The 25913-nt window shown below is 44.5% G+C and overlaps 1 protein-coding gene across 1 annotated transcript in view; it reads left to right on the forward strand.

Moving 5' to 3' along the window:
- Positions 1-25281, forward strand: part of C10H16orf78 (chromosome 10 C16orf78 homolog) — a 43152-nt gene extending 17871 nt beyond the window's left edge. Inside the window, exon 5 of the mRNA XM_075187535.1 lies at positions 25044-25281. Within this exon, the coding sequence (XP_075043636.1) occupies positions 25044-25197 (154 nt within the window). The 3' untranslated portion in view covers positions 25198-25281. The remainder of the gene's footprint in view (positions 1-25043) is intronic.
- The last annotated feature ends 632 nt before the right edge of the window (positions 25282-25913 follow it).

Raw genomic sequence — 25913 nt, forward strand, 5'->3', positions numbered from 1 at the left:
AAGGAGAACCCAGGAATAGAGTGTTATGATAGACAGCAGCATGGGGTCCAGGCCAGAATCGATGCCGGCAGCAGACAACGTAGCCGGAGAACAAACCAAGGTCAGGAGTCGCAGGCACAGGTTCAGAATCCAGGGACAGGAGTAAGATCAGGGTCACTAGCAAAGGTTCAAAATCCAGGTTCAGGCAATAGATCAGGGTCAGAAGCACAGGTTCAGATTCCAGGAACAGGCAAGGGTCATACACGGGCAATTAATCTGAGGTTGAAACACCAACTCAGGAACAAGGTAGCAGGCAGCAGAACTGAAAACAGGAAGCTATAACCGGCAGTGAGGCTCAGTCCTCACTGCCCTAAATACTACTGCTAGACAATCAGAGCCTAGCTCTGAAACTACTCACAGCCTTTGCCTGATACCAACTAGATTAATAGCCTACAGGTTGCGCTATTGTCCGCGCATACGCCCAGCTATCTGTTGCGCCCAGAGCGTCTTGGAACTGTCACGGGTACTAGGAGTCTTTACCCATGAAATCACCAGATGTTGGCTTACCAGAGTAATATAGATGGTAATAGGTACTCTGGTAGCAGGGTGACAACGGAACTGGAGGAACAGCAGATGGTGAGAGAATGCTCGAGGAAAGTCTATGACTAGAAGCACTGGTAGAGAGTATATAATTGAACACGAGAAACTGGATGGACAAGGAAACGTGAGGGTAGTCAGTGGTCTGCGTATAGCAAGTTGTACCACTGCTATAGTGAGAAGGAATGTCCAGAGGTAACGAGGAGGTAGTGAGAGTCAGTGGTCGGCGTATAGCAAGTTGTACCGCTGTCTAGGTAAAGGAATGGAATCCAGGTGAAGGTAGATAACAGGGAAGTCAGTGGTCTGCGTATAGCAAGTTGTACCACTGCTATGTGAGAGGATACTTGAAACTGGTGTCACAGGGAACTGGAATCAGTGGTCTGCCTATAGCAAGTTGTACCACTGCAATATATATGTGAGGAGGGCACGAGGAGATGAATGCTATGCAGAGTATACACGGGTACACAGAACTTGATCCCACGATGATATCACAACACAATGATAACAGAGCAGCACTGCTAAAGTATACAAAGTCACAATAACAATCCAGGCAAATAGGAGACAAAGTCAATGGTAGCAATAGTCTCAGTGGATAGAGGACTCCGGAGGAGAACACAGCACAGTCCAGCTAGATATGCAATACACAAGCAAAGTCAATGAGAAGTATGCATACCGCAGTTCAGGAGAGCAGGCTGTCAGAGAGACGTGCAGGGATACCTGAACGGCTGAAGGCCGGCAGGAGGAGAGATCACTGGAAGGTGGAAGCGGTAATCAAGTTGGTGCAGCGCACGGCAGGTAAACCATCATGAACGAGGCAATACTCTGGAAGCAGTAGTAAATGGAACTGGAACTTGAAGAGCACGGGAGAGTTGAGGCGGTCTGAACTCCAGTAGCAGAGATGGAAGCAGCGGAGCGCTGACCCGATGAACACAGGAGAGTTGAGATGAGCTGGAACTCTGTAGAAGCAACGGAGGCAGCGGATAGGAATCAGCTGGCTGCAGACACGATGAACACCGGGGAGTTGAGGTGAGCAGGAACTCTGTAGAAGCAGCGGAGGCAGCGGATAGGAATCAGCTGGCTGCAGACACGATGAACACCGGGGAGTTGAGGCCAGCAGGAACTCTGTAGAAGCAGAGGAGGCAGCGGATAGGAATCAGCTGGTGTAGACACGATGAACACAGGAGAGTTGAAGTGAGTAGGAACTCTGTAGAAACAACGGAGGCAGCGGATAGGAATCAGCTGGTGTAGACACGATGAACACAGGAGAGTTGAAGTGGTCTGGAAACCACAGTAGAAATAACAGGAATCAGCAGAAGCTGAATACACGAGGAAACACAGGAACACCTTCAGAGGCTCATGGGAATGAGAGTCCAAGATCAGGCAACGAGGTATTGACCACAGGTGCTTTAAATAGGGAGTGTTGCCTGATCAGCCAATTAATGAAAAGCAACAGATACTGAAGGCTTGAAAGGGCTGCACATGCGTAGACCCTCAGGATGGCGGACGGCCAGAGGTTCCTAAACACACGAGAAGTAGCACTCACAGTCCGGTGAGTGACAGTAGCCCCCTTTTAAAGGTGGGCACAGAACACCTGGAACCAGGTTTGTCCGGAAACTTGGAGTAGAACTTCTTAGATGGGACCTTCAAATGAATATTTTTGGTTGATAACCAAACACGATCTCCGATTTTCAGTGGTGGAATAGCCCGTCTCTTTTTATCTGCAAAAGACTTATATCTGGCAGAAGTCTTCTTTAAACAGGTTTTGACCTGCGACCAAATATTTTTAAAGGTTTGGCAAATAGTCTCTACAGCAGGAACTTGGGTGGGAGGGAGAGCAGGAAATTCCGGAAAAGACGGATGGTGACCGTAACCCACAACGAATGGAGTTTTAGAAGATGACTCATGATAACCATCTTCAACGTCCGAGGACGTCACGAATGCCCGATGAGGAGGAAGGCGTTCTGACAGAACCTTATCGCACAGATCCGTAGATGAAGGATCCTGTGGAGGAAGACCTGGTGGAATAGACGACTGTTGTATTTTAAGTGGAATAACTTGAGAGAGACAACGATGATGACATTCAGTTCCCCAAGACGTAACTTGAGGAGTGTGCCAGTCAATCTGGGGAGAGTGACATTGAAGCCATGGAAGGCCTAATACAATCGGACTTGTAGTAACAGGAAGAATTAAAAATGAAATTTCTTCTTGGTGTAATACACCAATTTGAAGGGTTACTGGAGACGTACTCTGAGTGATGAGACCATTAATAATGCGTGATCCATCGATAGCAGTCACAGTAATGGGTGTCTTCAAAGTAATCACTGGTAGAGACCATTGATTCACGAGGGATTTCGAAATAAAGTTTCCCGCAGCTCCAGAGTCAATAAGTGCTTGGGACTTAAAGGATTTGGTAGCAAAGGAAACTGTAACATCAAAAGCACAAACTTTTAATTTCGAGGAACAAGAAGAGGACTCCAGAAACCCTAACCTTATCTCTCCAGTATTGGTTAGAGCCCGGCATTTCCTGGGACATGAGTTCAGCATGTGAGTAGAGTCAGCGCAATAGATACAGAGTCTATTTATCACTCTTCGTTCTCTCTCCTCTGCAGTTAATTTGGAGCGACCTATCTCCATAGGTATTACTGGAGATGGAGCTTGATGAACTTGAGGTACCAGGCGAAGAGGCGCTTTGAAAGAAGTTACTCTTTCGGAATCATTCTCACGAAAACCTCATGTCTACACGAAGGCAAAGGGAAATCAAATCATCCAAAGAGGAGGGTACTTCTTGTGAGGTCAGTGCATTTTTAATTTTATCGGAAAGCCCCTGCCAGAAGGCGGTGATCAGTGCCTCAGCGTTCCACTGAAGTTCAGAGGCTAGTATACGAAATTGAATGACGTACTGAGCTACGGTACGAGATCCTTGGCGTAGATGGAGGATGCTGGGTGCAGCGGAAATAACACGACCTGGTTCATCAAATACACTTCGGAACGTGGAAATAAATTTGGCACTATCCTGTAATAATGGATCATTTCTTTCCCACAGAGGGGAAGCCCATGCGAGAGCTTGTCCGGAAAACAAGGAAATGAGATAGGCCACTCTGGAACGATGAGTAGAGAAATTTTGAGGTTGGAGCTCAAAATGGACGGAGCATTGGGTAAGAAAGCCCCTACAGGTTTTGGGGTCTCCATCATATTTTGAAGGAGTAGGCAGGTGTAGCGTGGAAGCAGTAGACACCTGGGATGGCAAAGGGGAAGCAGAAGACGACACGGGAGGATCAACGGTGGTTGCTACATTTTGCACAGAAGTTACTTGGGCGACTAAAGTCTGATAACATTGCAGCAACTGTTGTTGACGAACATCTTGTTGTTCCATACGGGTAACCAGATACCGCAGCATCTCAATAGCTGTTGGTTCCGATCCTGGGTTTGTCATGGCCTGATCTTACTGTCACGGGTACTAGGAGTCTTTACCCAGGAAATCACCAGATGTTGGCTTACAAGAGTAATATAGATGGTAATAGGTACTCTGGTAGCAGGGTGACAACGGAACTGGAGGAACAGCAGATGGTGAGAGAATGCTCGAGGAAAGTCTATGACTAGCAGCACTGGTAGAGAGTATATAATTGAACACGAGGAACTGGATGGACAAGGAAACGTGAGGGTAGTCAGTGGTCTGCGTATAGCAGGTCGTACCACTGCTATAGTGAGGAGGAATGTCCAGAGGTAGCGAGGAGGTAGTGAGAGTCAGCGGTCTGCGTATAGCAAGTTGTACCGCTGTCTAGGTAAAGGAATGGAATCCAGGTGAAGGTAGATAACAGGGAAGTCAGTGGTCTGCGTATAGCAAGTTGTACCACTGCAATGTGAGAGGATACTTGAAACTGGTGTCACAGGGAACTGGAATCAGTGGTCTGCCTATAGCAAGTTGTACCACTGCAATATATATGTGAGGAGGGCACGAGGAGATGAATGCTATGCAGAGTATACACGGGTACACAGAACTTGATCTCACGATGATATCACAACACAATGATAACAGAGCAGCACTGCTAAAGTATACAAAGTCACAATAACAATCCAGGCAAATAGGAGACAAAGTCAATGGTAGCAATAGTCTCAGTGGATAGAGGACTCCGGAGGAGAACACAGCACAGTCCAGCTAGATATGCAATACACAAGCAAAGTTAATGAAAAGTATGCATACCGCGGTTCAGGAGAGCAGGCTGTCAGAGAGACGTGCAGGGATACCTGAACGGCTGAAGGCCGGCAGGAGGAGAGATCACTGGAAGGTGGAAGCGGTAATCAAGTTGGTGCAGCGCACGGCAGGTAAACCATCATGAACGAGGCAATACTCTGGAAGCAGTAGTAAATGGAACTGGAACTTGAAGAACACGGGAGAGTTGAGGCGGTCTGAACTCCAGTAGCAGAGATGGAAGCAGCGGAGCGCTGACCCGATGAACACAGGAGAGTTGAGATGAGCTGGAACTCTGTAGAAGCAACGGAGGCAGCGGATAGGAATTAGCTGGCTGCAGACACGATGAACACCGGGGAGTTGAGGTGAGCAGGAACTCTGTAGAAGCAGCGGAGGCAGCGGATAGGAATCAGCTGGCTGCAGACACGATGAACATCGGGGAGTTGAGGCGAGCAGGAACTCTGTAGAAGCAGAGGAGGCAGCGGATAGGAATCAGCTGGTGCAGACACGATGAACACAGGAGTGTTGAAGTGAGTAGGAACTCTGTAGAAACAACGGAGGCAGCGGATAGGAATCAGCTGGTGTAGACACGATGAACACAGGAGAGTTGAAGTGGTCTGGAAACCACAGTAGAAATAACAGGAATCGGCAGGAGCTGAATACACGAGGAAACACAGGAACACCTTCAGAGGCTCATGGGAATGAGACTCCAAGATCAGGCAACGAGGTATTGACCACAGGTGCTTTAAATAGGGAGTGTTGCCTGATCAGCCAATTAATGAAAAGCAACAGATACTGAAGGCTTGAAAGGGCTGCACATGCGCAGACCCTCAGGATGGCGGACGGCCACGGTTCCTAAACACACGAGAAGTAGCACTCACAGTCCGGTGAGTGACAGTAGCCCCCTTTTAAAGGTGGGCACAGAACACCTGGAACCGGGTTTGTCCGGAAACTTGGAGTAGAACTTCTTAGATGGGACCTTCAAATGAATATTTTTGGTTGATAACCAAACACGATCTCCGATTTTCAGTGGTGGAATAGCCCGTCTCTTTTTATCTGCAAAAGACTTATATCTGGCAGAAGTCTTCTTTAAACAGGTTTTGACCTGCAACCAAATATTTTTAAAGGTTTGGCAAATAGTCTCTACAGCAGGAACTTGGGTGGGAGGGAGGGCAGGAAATTCCGGAAAAGACGGATGGTGACCGTAACCCACAACGAATGGAGTTTTAGAAGATGACTCATGATAACCATCTTCAACGTCCGAGGACGTCACGAACGCCCGATGAGGAGGAAGGCGTTCTGACAGAACCTTATCGCACAGATCCGTAGATGAAGGATCCTGTGGAGGAAGACCTGGTGGAATAGACGACTGTTGTATTTTAAGTGGAATAACTTGAGAGAGACAACGATGATGACATTCAGTTCCCCAAGACGTAACTTGAGGAGTGTGCCAGTCAATCTGGGGAGAGTGACATTGAAGCCATGGAAGGCCTAATACAATCGGACTTGTAGTAACAGGAAGAATTAAAAATGAAATTTCTTCTTGGTGTAATACACCAATTTGAAGGGTTACTGGAGACGTACTCTGAGTGATGAGACCATTAATAATGCGTGATCCATCGATAGCAGTCACAGTAATGGGTGTCTTCAAAGTAATCACTGGTAGAGACCATTGATTCACGAGGGATTTCGAAATAAAGTTTCCCGCAGCTCCAGAGTCAATAAGTGCTTGGGACTTAAAGGATTTGGTAGCAAAGGAAACTGTAACATCAAAAGCACAAACTTTTAATTTCGAGGAACAAGAAGAGGACTCCAGAAACCCTAACCTTATCTCTCCAGTATTGGTTAGAGCCCGGCATTTCCTGGGACATGAGTTCAGCATGTGAGTAGAGTCAGCGCAATAGATACAGAGTCTATTTATCACTCTTCGTTCTCTCTCCTCTGCAGTTAATTTGGAGCGACCTATCTCCATAGGTATTACTGGAGATGGAGCTTGATGAACTTGAGGTACCAGGCGAAGAGGCGCTTTGAAAGAAGTTACTCTTTCGGAATCATTCTCACGAAACCTCATGTCTACACGAAGGCAAAGGGAAATCAAATCATCCAAAGAGGAGGGTACTTCTTGTGAGGTCAGTGCATTTTTAAATTATATCGGAAAGCCCCTGCCAGAAGGCGGTGATCAGTGCCTCAGCGTTCCACTGAAGTTCAGAGGCTAGTATCCGAAATTGAATGACGTACTGAGCTACGGTACGAGATCCTTGGCGTAGATGGAGGATGCTGGGTGCAGCGGAAATAACACGACCTGGTTCATCAAATACACTTCGGAACGTGGAAATAAATTTGGCACTATCCTGTAATAATGGATCATTTCTTTCCCACAGAGGGGAAGCCCATGCGAGAGCTTGTCCGGAAAACAAGGAAATGAGATAGGCCACTCTGGAACGATGAGTAGAGAAATTTTGAGGTTGGAGCTCAAAATGGACGGAGCATTGGGTAAGAAAGCCCCTACAGGTTTTGGGGTCTCCATCATATTTTGAAGGAGTAGGCAGGTGTAGCGTGGAAGCAGTAGACACCTGGGATGGCAAAGGGGAAGCAGAAGACGACACGGGAGGATCAACGGTGGTTGCTACATTTTGCACAGAAGTTACTTGGGCGACTAAAGTCTGATAACATTGCAGCAACTGTTGTTGACGAACATCTTGTTGTTCCATACGGGTAACCAGATACCGCAGCATCTCAATAGCTGTTGGTTCCGATCCTGGGTTTGTCATGGCCTGATCTTACTGTCACGGGTACTAGGAGTCTTTACCCAGGAAATCACCAGATGTTGGCTTACAAGAGTAATATAGATGGTAATAGGTACTCTGGTAGCAGGGTGACAACGGAACTGGAGGAACAGCAGATGGTGAGAGAATGCTCGAGGAAAGTCTATGACTAGCAGCACTGGTAGAGAGTATATAATTGAACACGAGGAACTGGATGGACAAGGAAACGTGAGGGTAGTCAGTGGTCTGCGTATAGCAGGTCGTACCACTGCTATAGTGAGGAGGAATGTCCAGAGGTAGCGAGGAGGTAGTGAGAGTCAGCGGTCTGCGTATAGCAAGTTGTACCGCTGTCTAGGTAAAGGAATGGAATCCAGGTGAAGGTAGATAACAGGGAAGTCAGTGGTCTGCGTATAGCAAGTTGTACCACTGCAATGTGAGAGGATACTTGAAACTGGTGTCACAGGGAACTGGAATCAGTGGTCTGCCTATAGCAAGTTGTACCACTGCAATATATATGTGAGGAGGGCACGAGGAGATGAATGCTATGCAGAGTATACACGGGTACACAGAACTTGATCTCACGATGATATCACAACACAATGATAACAGAGCAGCACTGCTAAAGTATACAAAGTCACAATAACAATCCAGGCAAATAGGAGACAAAGTCAATGGTAGCAATAGTCTCAGTGGATAGAGGACTCCGGAGGAGAACACAGCACAGTCCAGCTAGATATGCAATACACAAGCAAAGTTAATGAAAAGTATGCATACCGCGGTTCAGGAGAGCAGGCTGTCAGAGAGACGTGCAGGGATACCTGAACGGCTGAAGGCCGGCAGGAGGAGAGATCACTGGAAGGTGGAAGCGGTAATCAAGTTGGTGCAGCGCACGGCAGGTAAACCATCATGAACGAGGCAATACTCTGGAAGCAGTAGTAAATGGAACTGGAACTTGAAGAACACGGGAGAGTTGAGGCGGTCTGAACTCCAGTAGCAGAGATGGAAGCAGCGGAGCGCTGACCCGATGAACACAGGAGAGTTGAGATGAGCTGGAACTCTGTAGAAGCAACGGAGGCAGCGGATAGGAATTAGCTGGCTGCAGACACGATGAACACCGGGGAGTTGAGGTGAGCAGGAACTCTGTAGAAGCAGCGGAGGCAGCGGATAGGAATCAGCTGGCTGCAGACACGATGAACATCGGGGAGTTGAGGCGAGCAGGAACTCTGTAGAAGCAGAGGAGGCAGCGGATAGGAATCAGCTGGTGCAGACACGATGAACACAGGAGTGTTGAAGTGAGTAGGAACTCTGTAGAAACAACGGAGGCAGCGGATAGGAATCAGCTGGTGTAGACACGATGAACACAGGAGAGTTGAAGTGGTCTGGAAACCACAGTAGAAATAACAGGAATCGGCAGGAGCTGAATACACGAGGAAACACAGGAACACCTTCAGAGGCTCATGGGAATGAGACTCCAAGATCAGGCAACGAGGTATTGACCACAGGTGCTTTAAATAGGGAGTGTTGCCTGATCAGCCAATTAATGAAAAGCAACAGATACTGAAGGCTTGAAAGGGCTGCACATGCGCAGACCCTCAGGATGGCGGACGGCCACGGTTCCTAAACACACGAGAAGTAGCACTCACAGTCCGGTGAGTGACAGTAGCCCCCTTTTAAAGGTGGGCACAGAACACCTGGAACCGGGTTTGTCCGGAAACTTGGAGTAGAACTTCTTAGATGGGACCTTCAAATGAATATTTTTGGTTGATAACCAAACACGATCTCCGATTTTCAGTGGTGGAATAGCCCGTCTCTTTTTATCTGCAAAAGACTTATATCTGGCAGAAGTCTTCTTTAAACAGGTTTTGACCTGCAACCAAATATTTTTAAAGGTTTGGCAAATAGTCTCTACAGCAGGAACTTGGGTGGGAGGGAGGGCAGGAAATTCCGGAAAAGACGGATGGTGACCGTAACCCACAACGAATGGAGTTTTAGAAGATGACTCATGATAACCATCTTCAACGTCCGAGGACGTCACGAACGCCCGATGAGGAGGAAGGCGTTCTGACAGAACCTTATCGCACAGATCCGTAGATGAAGGATCCTGTGGAGGAAGACCTGGTGGAATAGACGACTGTTGTATTTTAAGTGGAATAACTTGAGAGAGACAACGATGATGACATTCAGTTCCCCAAGACGTAACTTGAGGAGTGTGCCAGTCAATCTGGGGAGAGTGACATTGAAGCCATGGAAGGCCTAATACAATCGGACTTGTAGTAACAGGAAGAATTAAAAATGAAATTTCTTCTTGGTGTAATACACCAATTTGAAGGGTTACTGGAGACGTACTCTGAGTGATGAGACCATTAATAATGCGTGATCCATCGATAGCAGTCACAGTAATGGGTGTCTTCAAAGTAATCACTGGTAGAGACCATTGATTCACGAGGGATTTCGAAATAAAGTTTCCCGCAGCTCCAGAGTCAATAAGTGCTTGGGACTTAAAGGATTTGGTAGCAAAGGAAACTGTAACATCAAAAGCACAAACTTTTAATTTCGAGGAACAAGAAGAGGACTCCAGAAACCCTAACCTTATCTCTCCAGTATTGGTTAGAGCCCGGCATTTCCTGGGACATGAGTTCAGCATGTGAGTAGAGTCAGCGCAATAGATACAGAGTCTATTTATCACTCTTCGTTCTCTCTCCTCTGCAGTTAATTTGGAGCGACCTATCTCCATAGGTATTACTGGAGATGGAGCTTGATGAACTTGAGGTACCGAGCGAAGAGGCGCTTTGAAAGAAGTTACTCTTTCGGAATCATTCTCACGAAACCTCATGTCTACACGAAGGCAAAGGGAAATCAAATCATCCAAAGAGGAGGGTACTTCTTGTGAGGTCAGTGCATTTTTAAATTATATCGGAAAGCCCCTGCCAGAAGGCGGTGATCAGTGCCTCAGCGTTCCACTGAAGTTCAGAGGCTAGTATCCGAAATTGAATGACGTACTGAGCTACGGTACGAGATCCTTGGCGTAGATGGAGGATGCTGGGTGCAGCGGAAATAACACGACCTGGTTCATCAAATACACTTCGGAACGTGGAAATAAATTTGGCACTATCCTGTAATAATGGATCATTTCTTTCCCACAGAGGGGAAGCCCATGCGAGAGCTTGTCCGGAAAACAAGGAAATGAGATAGGCCACTCTGGAACGATGAGTAGAGAAATTTTGAGGTTGGAGCTCAAAATGGACGGAGCATTGGGTAAGAAAGCCCCTACAGGTTTTGGGGTCTCCATCATATTTTGAAGGAGTAGGCAGGTGTAGCGTGGAAGCAGTAGACACCTGGGATGGCAAAGGGGAAGCAGAAGACGACACGGGAGGATCAACGGTGGTTGCTACATTTTGCACAGAAGTTACTTGGGCGACTAAAGTCTGATAACATTGCAGCAACTGTTGTTGACGAACATCTTGTTGTTCCATACGGGTAACCAGATACCGCAGCATCTCAATAGCTGTTGGTTCCGATCCTGGGTTTGTCATGGCCTGATCTTACTGTCACGGGTACTAGGAGTCTTTACCCAGGAAATCACCAGATGTTGGCTTACAAGAGTAATATAGATGGTAATAGGTACTCTGGTAGCAGGGTGACAACGGAACTGGAGGAACAGCAGATGGTGAGAGAATGCTCGAGGAAAGTCTATGACTAGCAGCACTGGTAGAGAGTATATAATTGAACACGAGGAACTGGATGGACAAGGAAACGTGAGGGTAGTCAGTGGTCTGCGTATAGCAGGTCGTACCACTGCTATAGTGAGGAGGAATGTCCAGAGGTAGCGAGGAGGTAGTGAGAGTCAGCGGTCTGCGTATAGCAAGTTGTACCGCTGTCTAGGTAAAGGAATGGAATCCAGGTGAAGGTAGATAACAGGGAAGTCAGTGGTCTGCGTATAGCAAGTTGTACCACTGCAATGTGAGAGGATACTTGAAACTGGTGTCACAGGGAACTGGAATCAGTGGTCTGCCTATAGCAAGTTCTACCACTGCAATATATATGTGAGGAGGGCACGAGGAGATGAATGCTATGCAGAGTATACACGGGTACACAGAACTTGATCTCACGATGATATCACAACACAATGATAACAGAGCAGCACTGCTAAAGTATACAAAGTCACAATAACAATCCAGGCAAATAGGAGACAAAGTCAATGGTAGCAATAGTCTCAGTGGATAGAGGACTCCGGAGGAGAACACAGCACAGTCCAGCTAGATATGCAATACACAAGCAAAGTTAATGAAAAGTATGCATACCGCGGTTCAGGAGAGCAGGCTGTCAGAGAGACGTGCAGGGATACCTGAACGGCTGAAGGCCGGCAGGAGGAGAGATCACTGGAAGGTGGAAGCGGTAATCAAGTTGGTGCAGCGCACGGCAGGTAAACCATCATGAACGAGGCAATACTCTGGAAGCAGTAGTAAATGGAACTGGAACTTGAAGAACACGGGAGAGTTGAGGCGGTCTGAACTCCAGTAGCAGAGATGGAAGCAGCGGAGCGCTGACCCGATGAACACAGGAGAGTTGAGATGAGCTGGAACTCTGTAGAAGCAACGGAGGCAGCGGATAGGAATCAGCTGGCTGCAGACACGATGAACACCGGGGAGTTGAGGTGAGCAGGAACTCTGTAGAAGCAGCGGAGGCAGCGGATAGGAATCAGCTGGCTGCAGACACGATGAACATCGGGGAGTTGAGGCGAGCAGGAACTCTGTAGAAGCAGAGGAGGCAGCGGATAGGAATCAGCTGGTGCAGACACGATGAACACAGGAGTGTTGAAGTGAGTAGGAACTCTGTAGAAACAACGGAGGCAGCGGATAGGAATCAGCTGGTGTAGACACGATGAACACAGGAGAGTTGAAGTGGTCTGGAAACCACAGTAGAAATAACAGGAATCAGCAGGAGCTGAATACACGAGGAAACACAGGAACACCTTCAGAGGCTCATGGGAATGAGACTCCAAGATCAGGCAACGAGGTATTGACCACAGGTGCTTTAAATAGGGAGTGTTGCCTGATCAGCCAATTAATGAAAAGCAACAGATACTGAAGGCTTGAAAGGGCTGCACATGCGCAGACCCTCAGGATGGCGGACGGCCACGGTTCCTAAACACACGAGAAGTAGCACTCACAGTCCGGTGAGTGACAGTAGCCCCCTTTTAAAGGTGGGCACAGAACACCTGGAACCGGGTTTGTCCGGAAACTTGGAGTAGAACTTCTTAGATGGGACCTTCAAATGAATATTTTTGGTTGATAACCAAACACGATCTCCGATTTTCAGTGGTGGAATAGCCCGTCTCTTTTTATCTGCAAAAGACTTATATCTGGCAGAAGTCTTCTTTAAACAGGTTTTGACCTGCAACCAAATATTTTTAAAGGTTTGGCAAATAGTCTCTACAGCAGGAACTTGGGTGGGAGGGAGGGCAGGAAATTCCGGAAAAGACGGATGGTGACCGTAACCCACAACGAATGGAGTTTTAGAAGATGACTCATGATAACCATCTTCAACGTCCGAGGACGTCACGAACGCCCGATGAGGAGGAAGGCGTTCTGACAGAACCTTATCGCACAGATCCGTAGATGAAGGATCCTGTGGAGGAAGACCTGGTGGAATAGACGACTGTTGTATTTTAAGTGGAATAACTTGAGAGAGACAACGATGATGACATTCAGTTCCCCAAGACGTAACTTGAGGAGTGTGCCAGTCAATCTGGGGAGAGTGACATTGAAGCCATGGAAGGCCTAATACAATCGGACTTGTAGTAACAGGAAGAATTAAAAATGAAATTTCTTCTTGGTGTAATACACCAATTTGAAGGGTTACTGGAGACGTACTCTGAGTGATGAGACCATTAATAATGCGTGATCCATCGATAGCAGTCACAGTAATGGGTGTCTTCAAAGTAATCACTGGTAGAGACCATTGATTCACGAGGGATTTCGAAATAAAGTTTCCCGCAGCTCCAGAGTCAATAAGTGCTTGGGACTTAAAGGATTTGGTAGCAAAGGAAACTGTAACATCAAAAGCACAAACTTTTAATTTCGAGGAACAAGAAGAGGACTCCAGAAACCCTAACCTTATCTCTCCAGTATTGGTTAGAGCCCGGCATTTCCTGGGACATGAGTTCAGCATGTGAGTAGAGTCAGCGCAATAGATACAGAGTCTATTTATCACTCTTCGTTCTCTCTCCTCTGCAGTTAATTTGGAGCGACCTATCTCCATAGGTATTACTGGAGATGGAGCTTGATGAACTTGAGGTACCGAGCGAAGAGGCGCTTTGAAAGAAGTTACTCTTTCGGAATCATTCTCACGAAACCTCATGTCTACACGAAGGCAAAGGGAAATCAAATCATCCAAAGAGGAGGGTACTTCTTGTGAGGTCAGTGCATTTTTAATTTTATCGGAAAGCCCCTGCCAGAAGGCGGTGATCAGTGCCTCAGCGTTCCACTGAAGTTCAGAGGCTAGTATCCGAAATTGAATGACGTACTGAGCTACGGTACGAGATCCTTGGCGTAGATGGAGGATGCTGGGTGCAGCGGAAATAACACGACCTGGTTCATCAAATACACTTCGGAACGTGGAAATAAATTTGCCACTATCCTGTAATAATGGATCATTTCTTTCCCACAGAGGGGAAGCCTATGCGAGAGCTTGTTCAGAAAACAAGGAAATGAGATAGGCCACTCTGGAACGATGAGTAGAGAAATTTTGAGGTTGGAGCTCAAAATGGACGGAGCATTGGGTAAGAAAGCCCCTACAGGTTTTGGGGTCTCCATCATATTTTGAAGGAGTAGGCAGGTGTAGCGTGGAAGCAGTAGACACCTGGGATGGCAAAGGAGAAGCAGAAGACGACACGGGAGGATCAACGGTGGTTGCTACATTTTGCACAGAAGTTACTTGGGCGACTAAAGTCTGATAACATTGCAGCAACTGTTGTTGACGAACATCTTGTTGTTCCATACGGGTAACCAGATACCGCAGCATCTCAATAGCTGTTGGTTCCGATCCTGGGTTTGTCATGGCCTGATCTTGCTGTCACGGGTACTAGGAGTCTTTACCCAGGAAATCACCAGATGTTGGCTTACCAGAGTAATATAGATGGTAATAGGTACTCTGGTAGCAGGGTGACAACGGAACTGGAGGAACAGCAGATGGTGAGAGAATGCTCGAGGAAAGTCTATGACTAGCAGCACTGGTAGAGAGTATATAATTGAACACGAGGAACTGGATGGACAAGGAAACGTGAGGGTAATCAGTGGTCTGCGTATAGCAAGTCGTACCACTGCTATAGTGAGGAGGAATGTCCAGAGGTAGCGAGGAGGTAGTGAGAGTCAGCGGTCTGCGTATAGCAAGTTGTACCGCTGTCTAGGTAAAGGAATGGAATCCAGGTGAAGGTAGATAACAGGGAAGTCAGTGGTCTGCGTATAGAAAGTTGTACCACTGCTATGTGAGAGGATACTTGAAACTGGTGTCACAGGGAACTGGAATCAGTGGTCTGCCTATAGCAAATTGTACCACTGCAATATATATGTGAGGAGGGCACGAGGAGATGAATGCTATGCAGAGTATACACGGGTACACAGAACTTGATCCCATGATGATATCACAACACAATGATAACAGAGCAGCACTGCTAAAGTATACAAAGTCACAATAATAATCCAGGCAAATAGGAGACAAAGTCAATGGTAGCAATAGACTCAGTGGATAGAGGACTCCGGAGGAGAACACAGTACAGTCCAGCTAGATATGCAATACACAAGCAAAGTCAATGAAAAGTATGCATACCGCGGTTCAGGAGAGCAGGCTGTCAGAGAGACGTGCAGGGATACCTGAACGGCTGAAGGCCAGCAGGAGGAGAGATCACTGGAAGGTGGAAGCGGTAATCAAGTTGGTGCAGCGCACGGCAGGTAAACCATCATGAACGAGGCAATACTCTGGAAGCAGTAGTAAATGGAACTGGAACTTGAAGAACACGGGAGAGTGGTGGCGGTCTGAACTCCAGTAGCAGAGATGGAAGCAGCGGAGCGCTGACCCGATGAACACAGGAGAGTTGAGATGAGCTGGAAATCTGTAGAAGCAATGGAGGCAGCGGATAGGAATCAGCTGGTGCAGACACGATGAACACCGGGGAGTTGAGGTGAGCAGTAACTCTGTAGAAGCAGCGGAGGCAGCGGATAGGAATAAGCTGGCTGCAGACACGATGAATACCGGGGAGTTGAGGCGAGCAGGAACTCTGTAGAAGCAGAGGAGGCAGCGGATAGGAATCAGCTGGTGCAAACACGATGAACACAGGAGAGTTGAAGTGAGTAGGAACTCTGTAGAAACAACGGAGGCAGCGGATAGGAATCAGCTGGTGTAGACACGATGAACACAGGAGAGTTGAAGTGGTCTGGAAACCACAGTAGAAATAACAGGAATCAGCAGGAGCTGAATACACGAGGAAACACAGGAACACCTTCAGAGGCTCATGGGAATGAGACTCCAAGTTCAGGCAACGAGGTATTGACCACATGTGCTTTAAATAGGGAGTGTTGCCTGATCAGCCAATTAATGAAAAGCAACAGATACTTAAGGCTTGAAAGGGCTGCACATGCGCAGACCCTCAGGATGGCGGACGGCCACGGTTCCTAAACACACGAGAAGTAGCACTCACAGTCCGGTGAGTGACAGGTACAGTTCTTGGCGTCCGGCCATTGCCCTGGCAACGGTCGGGCCGAATTTCCAGAAGTGACGCTATGACGACCGGGACGCCAGAGGGAGCAGGAACTGACACAGAGCCCTCTCTGGAGCAGACTGGAGGGACAGAGCCCTCTCTGGAGCAAACTGAAGGGACAGAGCCCTCTCTGGAGCAGACTGCAAGGGCAGTGCCCCCTCAGAAGCAGGCTGTAAGAGCAGCGCCCTATTAGAAGCAGGCTGTAGGAGCATCACCCCCTCGGAAGCAGGCTGCAAGAGCAGCGCCCTCTCGGAAACAGTCTGTAGGGGCAGCGCCCTCTCTGAATCAGGCTGTAGCTCAGGAACAGAGACAGCGGCTGGCGACTCAGAACTGGAGACAGCCGCTGGCGACTCAGAACTGGAGACAGCGGCTAGCGAATCAGAACTGGAGACAGCGTCCGGCGACTCAGAACTGAAGACAGCAGCTGGTGGCTTGGAACTTGAGACAAAAGCTGGCATCTCGGAACTGGAGACAGCCGCTGGCGACTCAGAACTGGAGACAGAGGCTAGCGAATCAGAACTGGAGACAGCGTCTGGCGACTCAGAACTGAAGACAGCAGCTGGTGGCTTGGAACTTGAGACAAAAGCTGGCATCTCGGAACTGGAGACAGAGGCTGGTGACGCGGAACTGGAGACAGAAGCTGGCGACTGAGAATTGGAGACAGAGCCTGTGGCTCTAGGCAAGTATAACATCTCTTTGAAAGTTATACTATAAATGTGTATATAAATTGTAAAGAAAGAAACAAACAAATGAATATAAAATAATGAAACAATAATAACGTTTGTATAATTAATAAACATGCAGGAAAAAATCTTGTTTGTGACTACACAAGGTCCTCATATATAGCAATATTAGATCACATGTATTTATAAATTAATGTACACGATGAATGAATAGTTCAGTAAAGACTTATTCTCGAGATAGAGATGCCTGTAAGGAACATTCCACCTGTAGTTTCAACTAAAGCTTCTGAAAAGTGAATGTGAATGCAAGAAACACAGAGATGGTGCAACACATCTCACGGGAGTGTATCATAATACAGGTGGTAGATGTATACACATAGAAGAGGAGCCAAAGAGCACATATGGGTATTTCAGTTGTACTTCAACCTTTTCATCTGGTGGTGTGTGGTGTCATGTAGGAGTAACAGTCGAGTTTGAGCGGTTTGATTTGCAAAAACATGAGTGCATCCCAACTGGAGTCCTGAATTATGAATTCACCGGGCTCGTACATATTTTTGAAATGTTGGACTTCAAAAATAAACCATACACCAAATCAAATAATAGCGTAGACTCTTCACCTGTCCACATCCACATTTCAACAATACAATCAAAGTACTTGAAAAATACTTAAATAATAGTGAATAAGTCTGTTTAAGTTTGTTCAAAATATTTCTAAGACTTGTTTCTGGTCTAAGAAGTTACAGTGGCTTTCCATTACAGACAACTGGAGGTCAAATAATCCCTTAATGGATATATTTACATATTATTATAGTTTTTGATATAGTGTCAATCATATTATGCAGCACTGTACATAGAATAATAGTTATTCGCATCAGCCCTGCCCCATTGGAGGTTATAATCTAAATTTCATACCATACATATACACACACACACATATACACACACTAGGGTCCATTTTGTCAGGAGCCAATTAACCAACCATTATGTTTTTGGACTGTATATATATATATTATTGTATATATTTCCTAGGACTCGTATGCTAAGCCCAGTTTGGTTCTCATGGCCCAGTAATTGAAATGGTCCCATTAATGTATTCATTTAGGTGACAGATTCTGAAATATTTTACAAGGCATGCAGGGTTTTTATAAATATATTTGTAGATAATCATTTGTCTTACCAAGTTAACTGGAATAATGTTATTATATATGAACCCTGTATTGACCTCTTCTGAAAAGATCTTGTCAACTGTGCCTGATCTTCTTTCATCAATCATTCCTGTTCACCCAGCATTTGAACTTCTACAGCTAAAGCATATTTATTTCACATGATGTTACCATGATGTCACTATTGTATCAGTTTACTTTCTGAGAATTATATATACAGTATATGTAGCATTTTGTGCACATCTAAATTCAGAATCATAGATTTATAATTTCCTAGTTCTTATTTGGTTCCCTTTATAAATAGTGGTAACACTGGTTTCTGCCATCTTTGACATTAATACACTTATGAATCCATAAATATAACAAACAGTGGTCTATCAATTGCTGAACACGCCAGAGTTTATCTTGAATGGTTTGGAGTCTTCAAGGGTGAGATAAAGAGTTGTCCATGCTGGTAATGGTGGTGGGGGTGGGTGGTGTCTTTGTCTGTACTTTAGCTAAGTAGTGTTCTTATTGTATTCACATTCAGCATTGCCTACCTTTTCTCGTATGTGTAAGTTGTCTTCCTGAACTTTGATATCTGAGGTAGCCTGGTTGTGTTTCACTGTAGTGTGAGCAATGCTAGTTCCATTGACACTTCCTTGGAGCTTTTGAGACTAGTCCCTACCTTTACACTTGCCTATAGTGTAGGACCAACAATTGTGTCTTTTTCTGCCAGTTTTAAAAGCACATCTTACTAAACTTAAAGCTGTATTCATAGACCACTGGTTGATTACAATGTTTCATTCTTTATTCTGTTTTGCAGTGTTCCTATTGATTGAAATCCTGGTGAACAGTTATTGACATCATTATATAAATTATGTAGATTATTCATTAGAAGTGTAAGGGGTGTTATTGGCTGGAATACCTTCACATGGCCAAAGTAGTGCTAATATATTATCTGTCACTGTTTAAAATGTCAATATGAGAGAAGCCAAAGGGCACATTGAAAAGCAGGAATATTTGATGTATCATTATCACATTGCTATCACTGCAAAAATACTTCTGTAACTGTTGAGATGTTTCACACTTCCGTCTACAGATATAACCAAAATGGGCATCAGCGCAACTCTATGTACCCAGAAATGGCACATTTACAACATTATTTAATATTTTATACATATTACTCATGGTTGTACTGACCCAGTCAAGGATGAGAATAATAACTACTTTTATTATGGACAAATTGCTCACCCAGGCTCAAGGAACCAATCATAAATCTTCAAAATCAAAACCCACATCAGTGTCTTAGCTAAAAAACCCTCAGCTTTTGGGTCCCATCCGGGATCGGGAAGCAAGCTTGTTTTCAATTAAATGTACAAATCAGTGATTGGTCTCTTCTTGATAGTGCCTTCTATACATATGGTGCCAGTAAGTGCTTCCAAGAGGAGATGTAAACCCTAGTTTGAGTTGTAACCAAAGAAGAAGTGTGTCTGAATTTTTTTGGTGAGCATTATCTATTGTAATTGATTGTGGCACCTGGATTATTTTTACATCAGGGCTATCAAAACCTGGTTGTTACACCGCTAACTGAGATAATTTACAGCTGTACATTGGTGCAGATGTGCCTCTATTTTCTTAGTCTCAGATTACATGCTTCACACAAAGGAAATATTGGTGCACTGAATATGCATTCTCGATATAATGTATACCTGAAAAATAATAATAAAAAATAGATAACTCTCTGAGTGTATGTAATATGCACCATCGAAGTGTAACCATACTGACTGTTAACAGTAACAGCCACTGGGATAACCCAGCTGCCCCCTGGTGTGGAAAAAAATACATTAAAAGTGCTAGTGAAAATTGGGTTTATTGGGAAAAAAAATGGAGCTTCAAAATAGAAATCTAAAATATTTAGGGTATACTATAGAGATAACAAGTTATCACAACAATCAATAAATAATAAAAGTAAGCCAGTACATCAACACTAGCCCAAATGTTCCCACAAATGTCAGTGCATCAATAAATGGTATGAACATTAAAAAAATGACAACATTGATCAAATTCACTGAGTGAGTTTTATATAACATTAAAAGGTCTTAGTGACTGAAATCCATGACAGAAATCTGAACAAACGTGTTTTTCACAATTTATTATCTTTATGAACATCTGCAACATAAATAAAAACAATAGTCCAAGGAAAAACTTATCTTATATCCTCTGGTGGTAATTAGTGAATCAATGGATGGCATCATAATAATGTCTGGATTTTAAAATATAATTAAAAATCCACCAGGTGCAAACGCAGGAATTTTAAAGGGGGTTTGCAAATTTTGGCCAAGATTTTTTTGACTGCGCATGTGTGTGTATAATATATATATATATATATATATATATATATATATATAGATAGATAGATACAGACACAATGTCCCCCTCATCACACCTCTGTCATCCCACCACATCTCTGTGTCCCATCATTATACCTCTGTCCCCCCTCATCACACTTCTGTCCCTGTCATCACACCTCTGTCCCCGTCATTACACCACTGTCCTCCACTTTTACTTACCTTCCTATGGTCTGGTCTCCTCTTCTATCTGCAGTTTCTCCCACCGCAGCTCCTTACTGACAGCGTGGGGATGTGGTGATGACGTCACACCCAACAGTCAGTCAGTGAGGAGGATGAAGGAGGGAGCCAGGCTCTGGGCTAGGGGTGCTGTCACCATCTATCAGCCCTAGAAGAGAAGCAGCTGGTCTTCTTATCTAAGAGTCAGTGCTGCACCCGACGAACGTAAAGATTAAGCTTTCGGTTGCCGGGGGATGGGGTTTCCAGCAGCTGGAAACCCCCCTGCGTGCGCGTCTGCCCACATTGTTAGTATAACAGTGTAGCAATGTTATATCTTGTGGGCAGCATGGTGGCTTAGTGGTTAGCACTTCTGCCTCACAGCAATGGGGTCATGAGTTAGATTCCCAACCATGACCTTATCTGTGTGGAGTTTGAATGTTCTCCCCGTGTTTGAGTGGATTTCCTCCATGTGCTCCGGTTTCCTCCCACACTCAAAAAACAGATTTATAGGTTAATTGGTTGCTATTAAATTGCTCTTAGTCTCTCTCGGTCTGTCTGTGTGTGTGTGTATGCTAGGGGATTTAGATTGTATGCTCCAATGGGGCAGGGACTGATGTGAATGAGTTTTCTGTACAGCGCTGCGGAATTAGTGGCGCTATATAAATAAATAGACGATGATAATAGCAATATTTTTTTATATAGAAATCATCATTTCAAATAAATAAGTTTCACAAAATGCATATTGTTTCAATGCTTTATCACATGTATGATGCATATGATCTGAAATAAGCAGAGATTCATCCATTTAGCCTTCCTGTAACCTACGCGTTTTATTGGAAAGTGACACAAGGAACTCCAGAAATGCATAGGTAACTTGTAGACTGAGGACCTCATATAGAGTTGGACGCAAAGTCCGTTATAGGCGCATCCAACAAAAAAACACTATCATGTATGTGCAGAAAGCACCAAATCCGCCTGCATCTTGGACACTTGCGCCTAAAACAGACTTTGCGTCCGACTCTAAATGAGGTCCTGAGTGTTCAGAGTATACAGAGTATACACATAGTATACATAATTTCCAAAGAAAACGAAAACTGGAGAAAAGAAGCTTAAACTTGTCAGACTACTACACTATAGTGAACTTTAGTTATACTATATACCTGAACAAGCAAACAGCAATAATTAATAACAGTGTTAGACCTTTCTTTATTAGCAATATAGGCAAATATAGATTAAACTAAAATGTTAAGAGGATGCAATGATTCAGTATGAGGAGGGACTGGTGACAGAGAATAAAATAAGGTGAGTGGTGCTCAAACATAACAACCCATAGCTGGTCCACAGTTCAGTCTCTGGAACTAACTGTGTAAGAAAATAAATATGTTCTATTTGTTAATTGAAATCTTCAGGCAATAGAGTATCGAAAGTGAATATGTCTCTATTTTGACATTAGTTTAATGTTCCTCACCAGTTAAACTCTAACTACTTCTGTGCTATAAAATGTTGTTTCACGTTTGAATAATTGTATTTTCACATTTTCAGCAATTGAACAGTTTATAACATCTACTGTGTTTGTTTTAGGTGTTCTCTAACTCTTCATAATAGGTTTTGTCTTTGCTATTCACAGATGTGCTTAGCTACATTAAGTTCTTTGGGTTACAGCATTGTTGTCATCCAGGTTCTTGTTCGTCTGATTTATCTCTTGAAAAGTGGGTGGTATCCTAGATCTTACCTATTAACTGTTTAATAAATGAGCTCGGCAGTTCTATTTATTATAGCGAAGAGCTAGCAAAAGGCTCATTCCAATCTTTTGCTATTTAAGAAACAGTTACGGTTTTAACCTCATTAACAGAGCTTCCCGCTGACCCTATAGATGTCTATGCATGCACATTGCACTTCCTCCATTCACTGGCAATGTTAGGCTGTCGGTGAATAGTAAAAAAAATCTTTGTGGAGGAGGCATGATAAATTCCAATGGTATTTTATTATCTATCGCTGCAATTTGCAGAGATGCATAAGGATGGCTATCATGCTGGGGTCATAAATAAATAGCTCTATGTTGATAGTAATACATTTAAAAAAGATATACCGCTATCAAATGATTCTCTATCCTATTTATTTGTAGTTAATTTAGATAAGCAATAAATCTGTCCAAGTAATATATTTGGTTTTACGCTTAAGTTTCTTTAATCAGTGTAACAATGAAGTTAAAGCTTCTGTTCGCATTTTAAAGTGTATTAAGTCCTGCATGCTCCACTTTTTCCCTTAGGCTTATACAGTAAACCTTTGGAAATCAATTGTTAGTAAATGCAAGCAGCTAATGAATAAACTAGCCTGCAAAGATGATTTTGTTGCAGAACTTATTTGTTTAATATCACAGTCAGCAGTATGCCTCAGTGTTAGGGCTCACGACCACCTAGATGAGCTTTTAGAACAGTTAGGTTAGAGATATTCACCTTTAGCAGCCGCCTTTCCCGTATAGCTTTATGTGCTCACAGGTACTCAGATGCCCCCAGGTCTTAGGCTCAGAGAAGTAAAAGCTCATCAAAGATGGCCGCAGCGTAGATAGAACCGGGGGCACTAGCCCAGGCTGGAGCGGGTGGTCAGAGGCAGGCCGAGGTCAGAGGTCCGTAACGAAACAGCGAAGTCCAGAATACAAGCCTAAAGGTCAGGGTCACAGGCAGACAGCGAAGTCCAGAACACAAGCCAAAAGGTCAGGGTCACAGGCAAACAGGCAAGGTCCAATGTACAGGCAAAAGGTCACAATAGTAGATCAGGTATACAGGAATCCAACAGCAGGTCAGCAACAGTGCAGGACTGGAACGCTATAACCGGCAGGGAGGCTAAGCCCTCCCTGCCTTAAATACAGAAGGTAGACAATCAGGGTCCTGCCCTATAACTATCCCCAGGTGCTGCCTAATAAAGTAATACAAAATTAATTAGCCCGCAGGCTGTTCCTCAATCTGCGCGTGCACCCGGCTGTCAGTGTTGCTGGGACGCGGCACTGTATTAGAAACAGGGGAACCGGAAGTGACATCCCGGCTGTTGCCATGACAGACGGGATGCTGAAGGAGGAAGAGAATCATGGATCACCTTGGCTCGTGACACTCAGTCAGTAGGTTCTATAGCTACTTTGCTTATCTTCATTTATGACAGATATATAATGAAGCTTGACTATTACTAATAGCTGTGAAGTGTTCACACCCATGGTAGATGCTTCTCTTTTTGGTCATGGATGTCCTTCACTTTTGAAGGAGACCGTGATTTCAACACTTAAGGCAACAGCTATCCTTTGTTATAGTCAAGTTTGATCCCTTTCTTGCAGAACACATGCAAGGTTGTGATAGTCCTTTTCTTAGGCTAAACTATAAAATTTGGTTCAAATTCACATTTTGGGTAAATAGTGGTACTCCTCTCAGGAAATGGTGTTGAACTGGGGAATGAAACTACATACTACTTTACCCAACAGATCTCAACTTCACAGAGCAGGCTGACTTGGAGCTTACCATTTATAGCATCCCCATACCTTCCCATCTCTTTCTTAAAAATATGAATCCAACAACCTGGATATTTTAGAAATGGAATTTATATTTGAGAGTTGCACATTCATCTTCAAAAAAAAGAAAAATAATAGCAAATCATAAATTCTGGCAGCTATTACAGCCAGTGTTCTTTGTGGTTTAGTGTCTCTCTATTATCTTTAAACATTGTAATGGAGCAAATTCTGCCCATTCTTGCAAAATTCCTCAAGCTGGGTCTGGTTAGATGGGGAATTTAAGTTTAGCACAGATTTTTGATGGGTTTAAGGTCAGTACTCTGACCTTACCCCACACTGCAACAAGAACATCTATATTTATTATTTTAATCTCCTTCAGTATTACTTCCTCCCCAGTGTCAGCTGATTGGCATTGGGTAGCAGATTTTTGACCAGGATTTGTCTGTAATGTACTATTCATCTTCCCATTTATCCTGACAAGATTGCCAGTTCCTGATGCTAAATTTCTTAACATGATACTACCCCCGCCATACTTTACAATGGGCATGGTTGTTAACTGTCTGGTGTGCAGTCTTTGATTTGGCTATACATACCTCTCAGCATTTAGCACATAAAGTTCTAAATTAGTTTTATCAGACCACAAAGGCATTCTGCCACATCAGTGCAGTATCTTCCTATTCCCTATCCCATAAAGTCCTTTGTGCAGAATCCTTTGTAGAGTGTTGACCAACGCACATTATCCATCAAATTTACCCCTTTCATTACTACAATTTCTATACTGTTAATTCAAATGTAACTATATACCTTAATTAATGTTTGTGCTATAGTTTACTGAAACTGACAATTTTTTATTTTTTTTACTCACAGGTATCTACGATTGACAGAAAGCAACATATCTACATTGTTACAGAAGTGTGAAGAGTCAGGAATGTACATTGACATCCACCCACATATGAAAGAATCTGACATTGATGTTAATACCCTTATGTCTTCAGGAAACATTAACACTGTGGCATTGTAGCAGATGCCTGGGCTCCAAGATTTCATTGACTGCATTTTCTTAACTTAAGCGAATAATAAAACTGAGTAATGTGTGCAGAACTACCATGATTACTTATATCATAAATAGATTGGTGAGTTAAATACAGTTCATTTGATGAAAGCAATCCTTTATATTTTTTAAGGTAAAACTATCTTTATATTTCTCATTTAAAGCCTTTGAGCAAAGGGATGAAGGTGTTTTTAATCTGCTATATTTTAATTGAAAAAAAATCAGGACTACACTCAGTATTATCTATCACTACAGACGATAACTTTAAATAATGATTTACATTTTAGTTTATTTTTTTAATCATCATTTATTTATATAGTGCCACCATATCATACAGCCCTGTAAATAGAACACTTTATTATTCAAATGAGCAGGGGCAGGGTGGGCCAGGGGGCCGCGGGGCATCGCCCCCCCAGGCCGCTCAGTCTAGCCGCTGTTTGGGCCGGCCGCCCCTGATACTACTTCTCTTCAGAGTGAAATCCCCCCCTCCCGCTTGCATCCCCCTCCCCGTGGATGCAAGCGGTGCCGTCCGTAAACTGAAGGAGCACAGGCGGCCGCATCACATGACACGCGATGAGGCCGCGTCATTAATGACGCGGCCGCATTGCATGTCATGTGATGCGGCCGCCTGTGCGCCCCCCGGGCTGAAATGCGCCCTTCTGCAAATGAGTTCCTGGAATGTTGGA

The sequence above is a fragment of the Mixophyes fleayi genome, chromosome 10, assembly GCF_038048845.1.
Source record: "Mixophyes fleayi isolate aMixFle1 chromosome 10, aMixFle1.hap1, whole genome shotgun sequence".
Taxonomy (NCBI): domain Eukaryota; kingdom Metazoa; phylum Chordata; class Amphibia; order Anura; family Limnodynastidae; genus Mixophyes; species Mixophyes fleayi.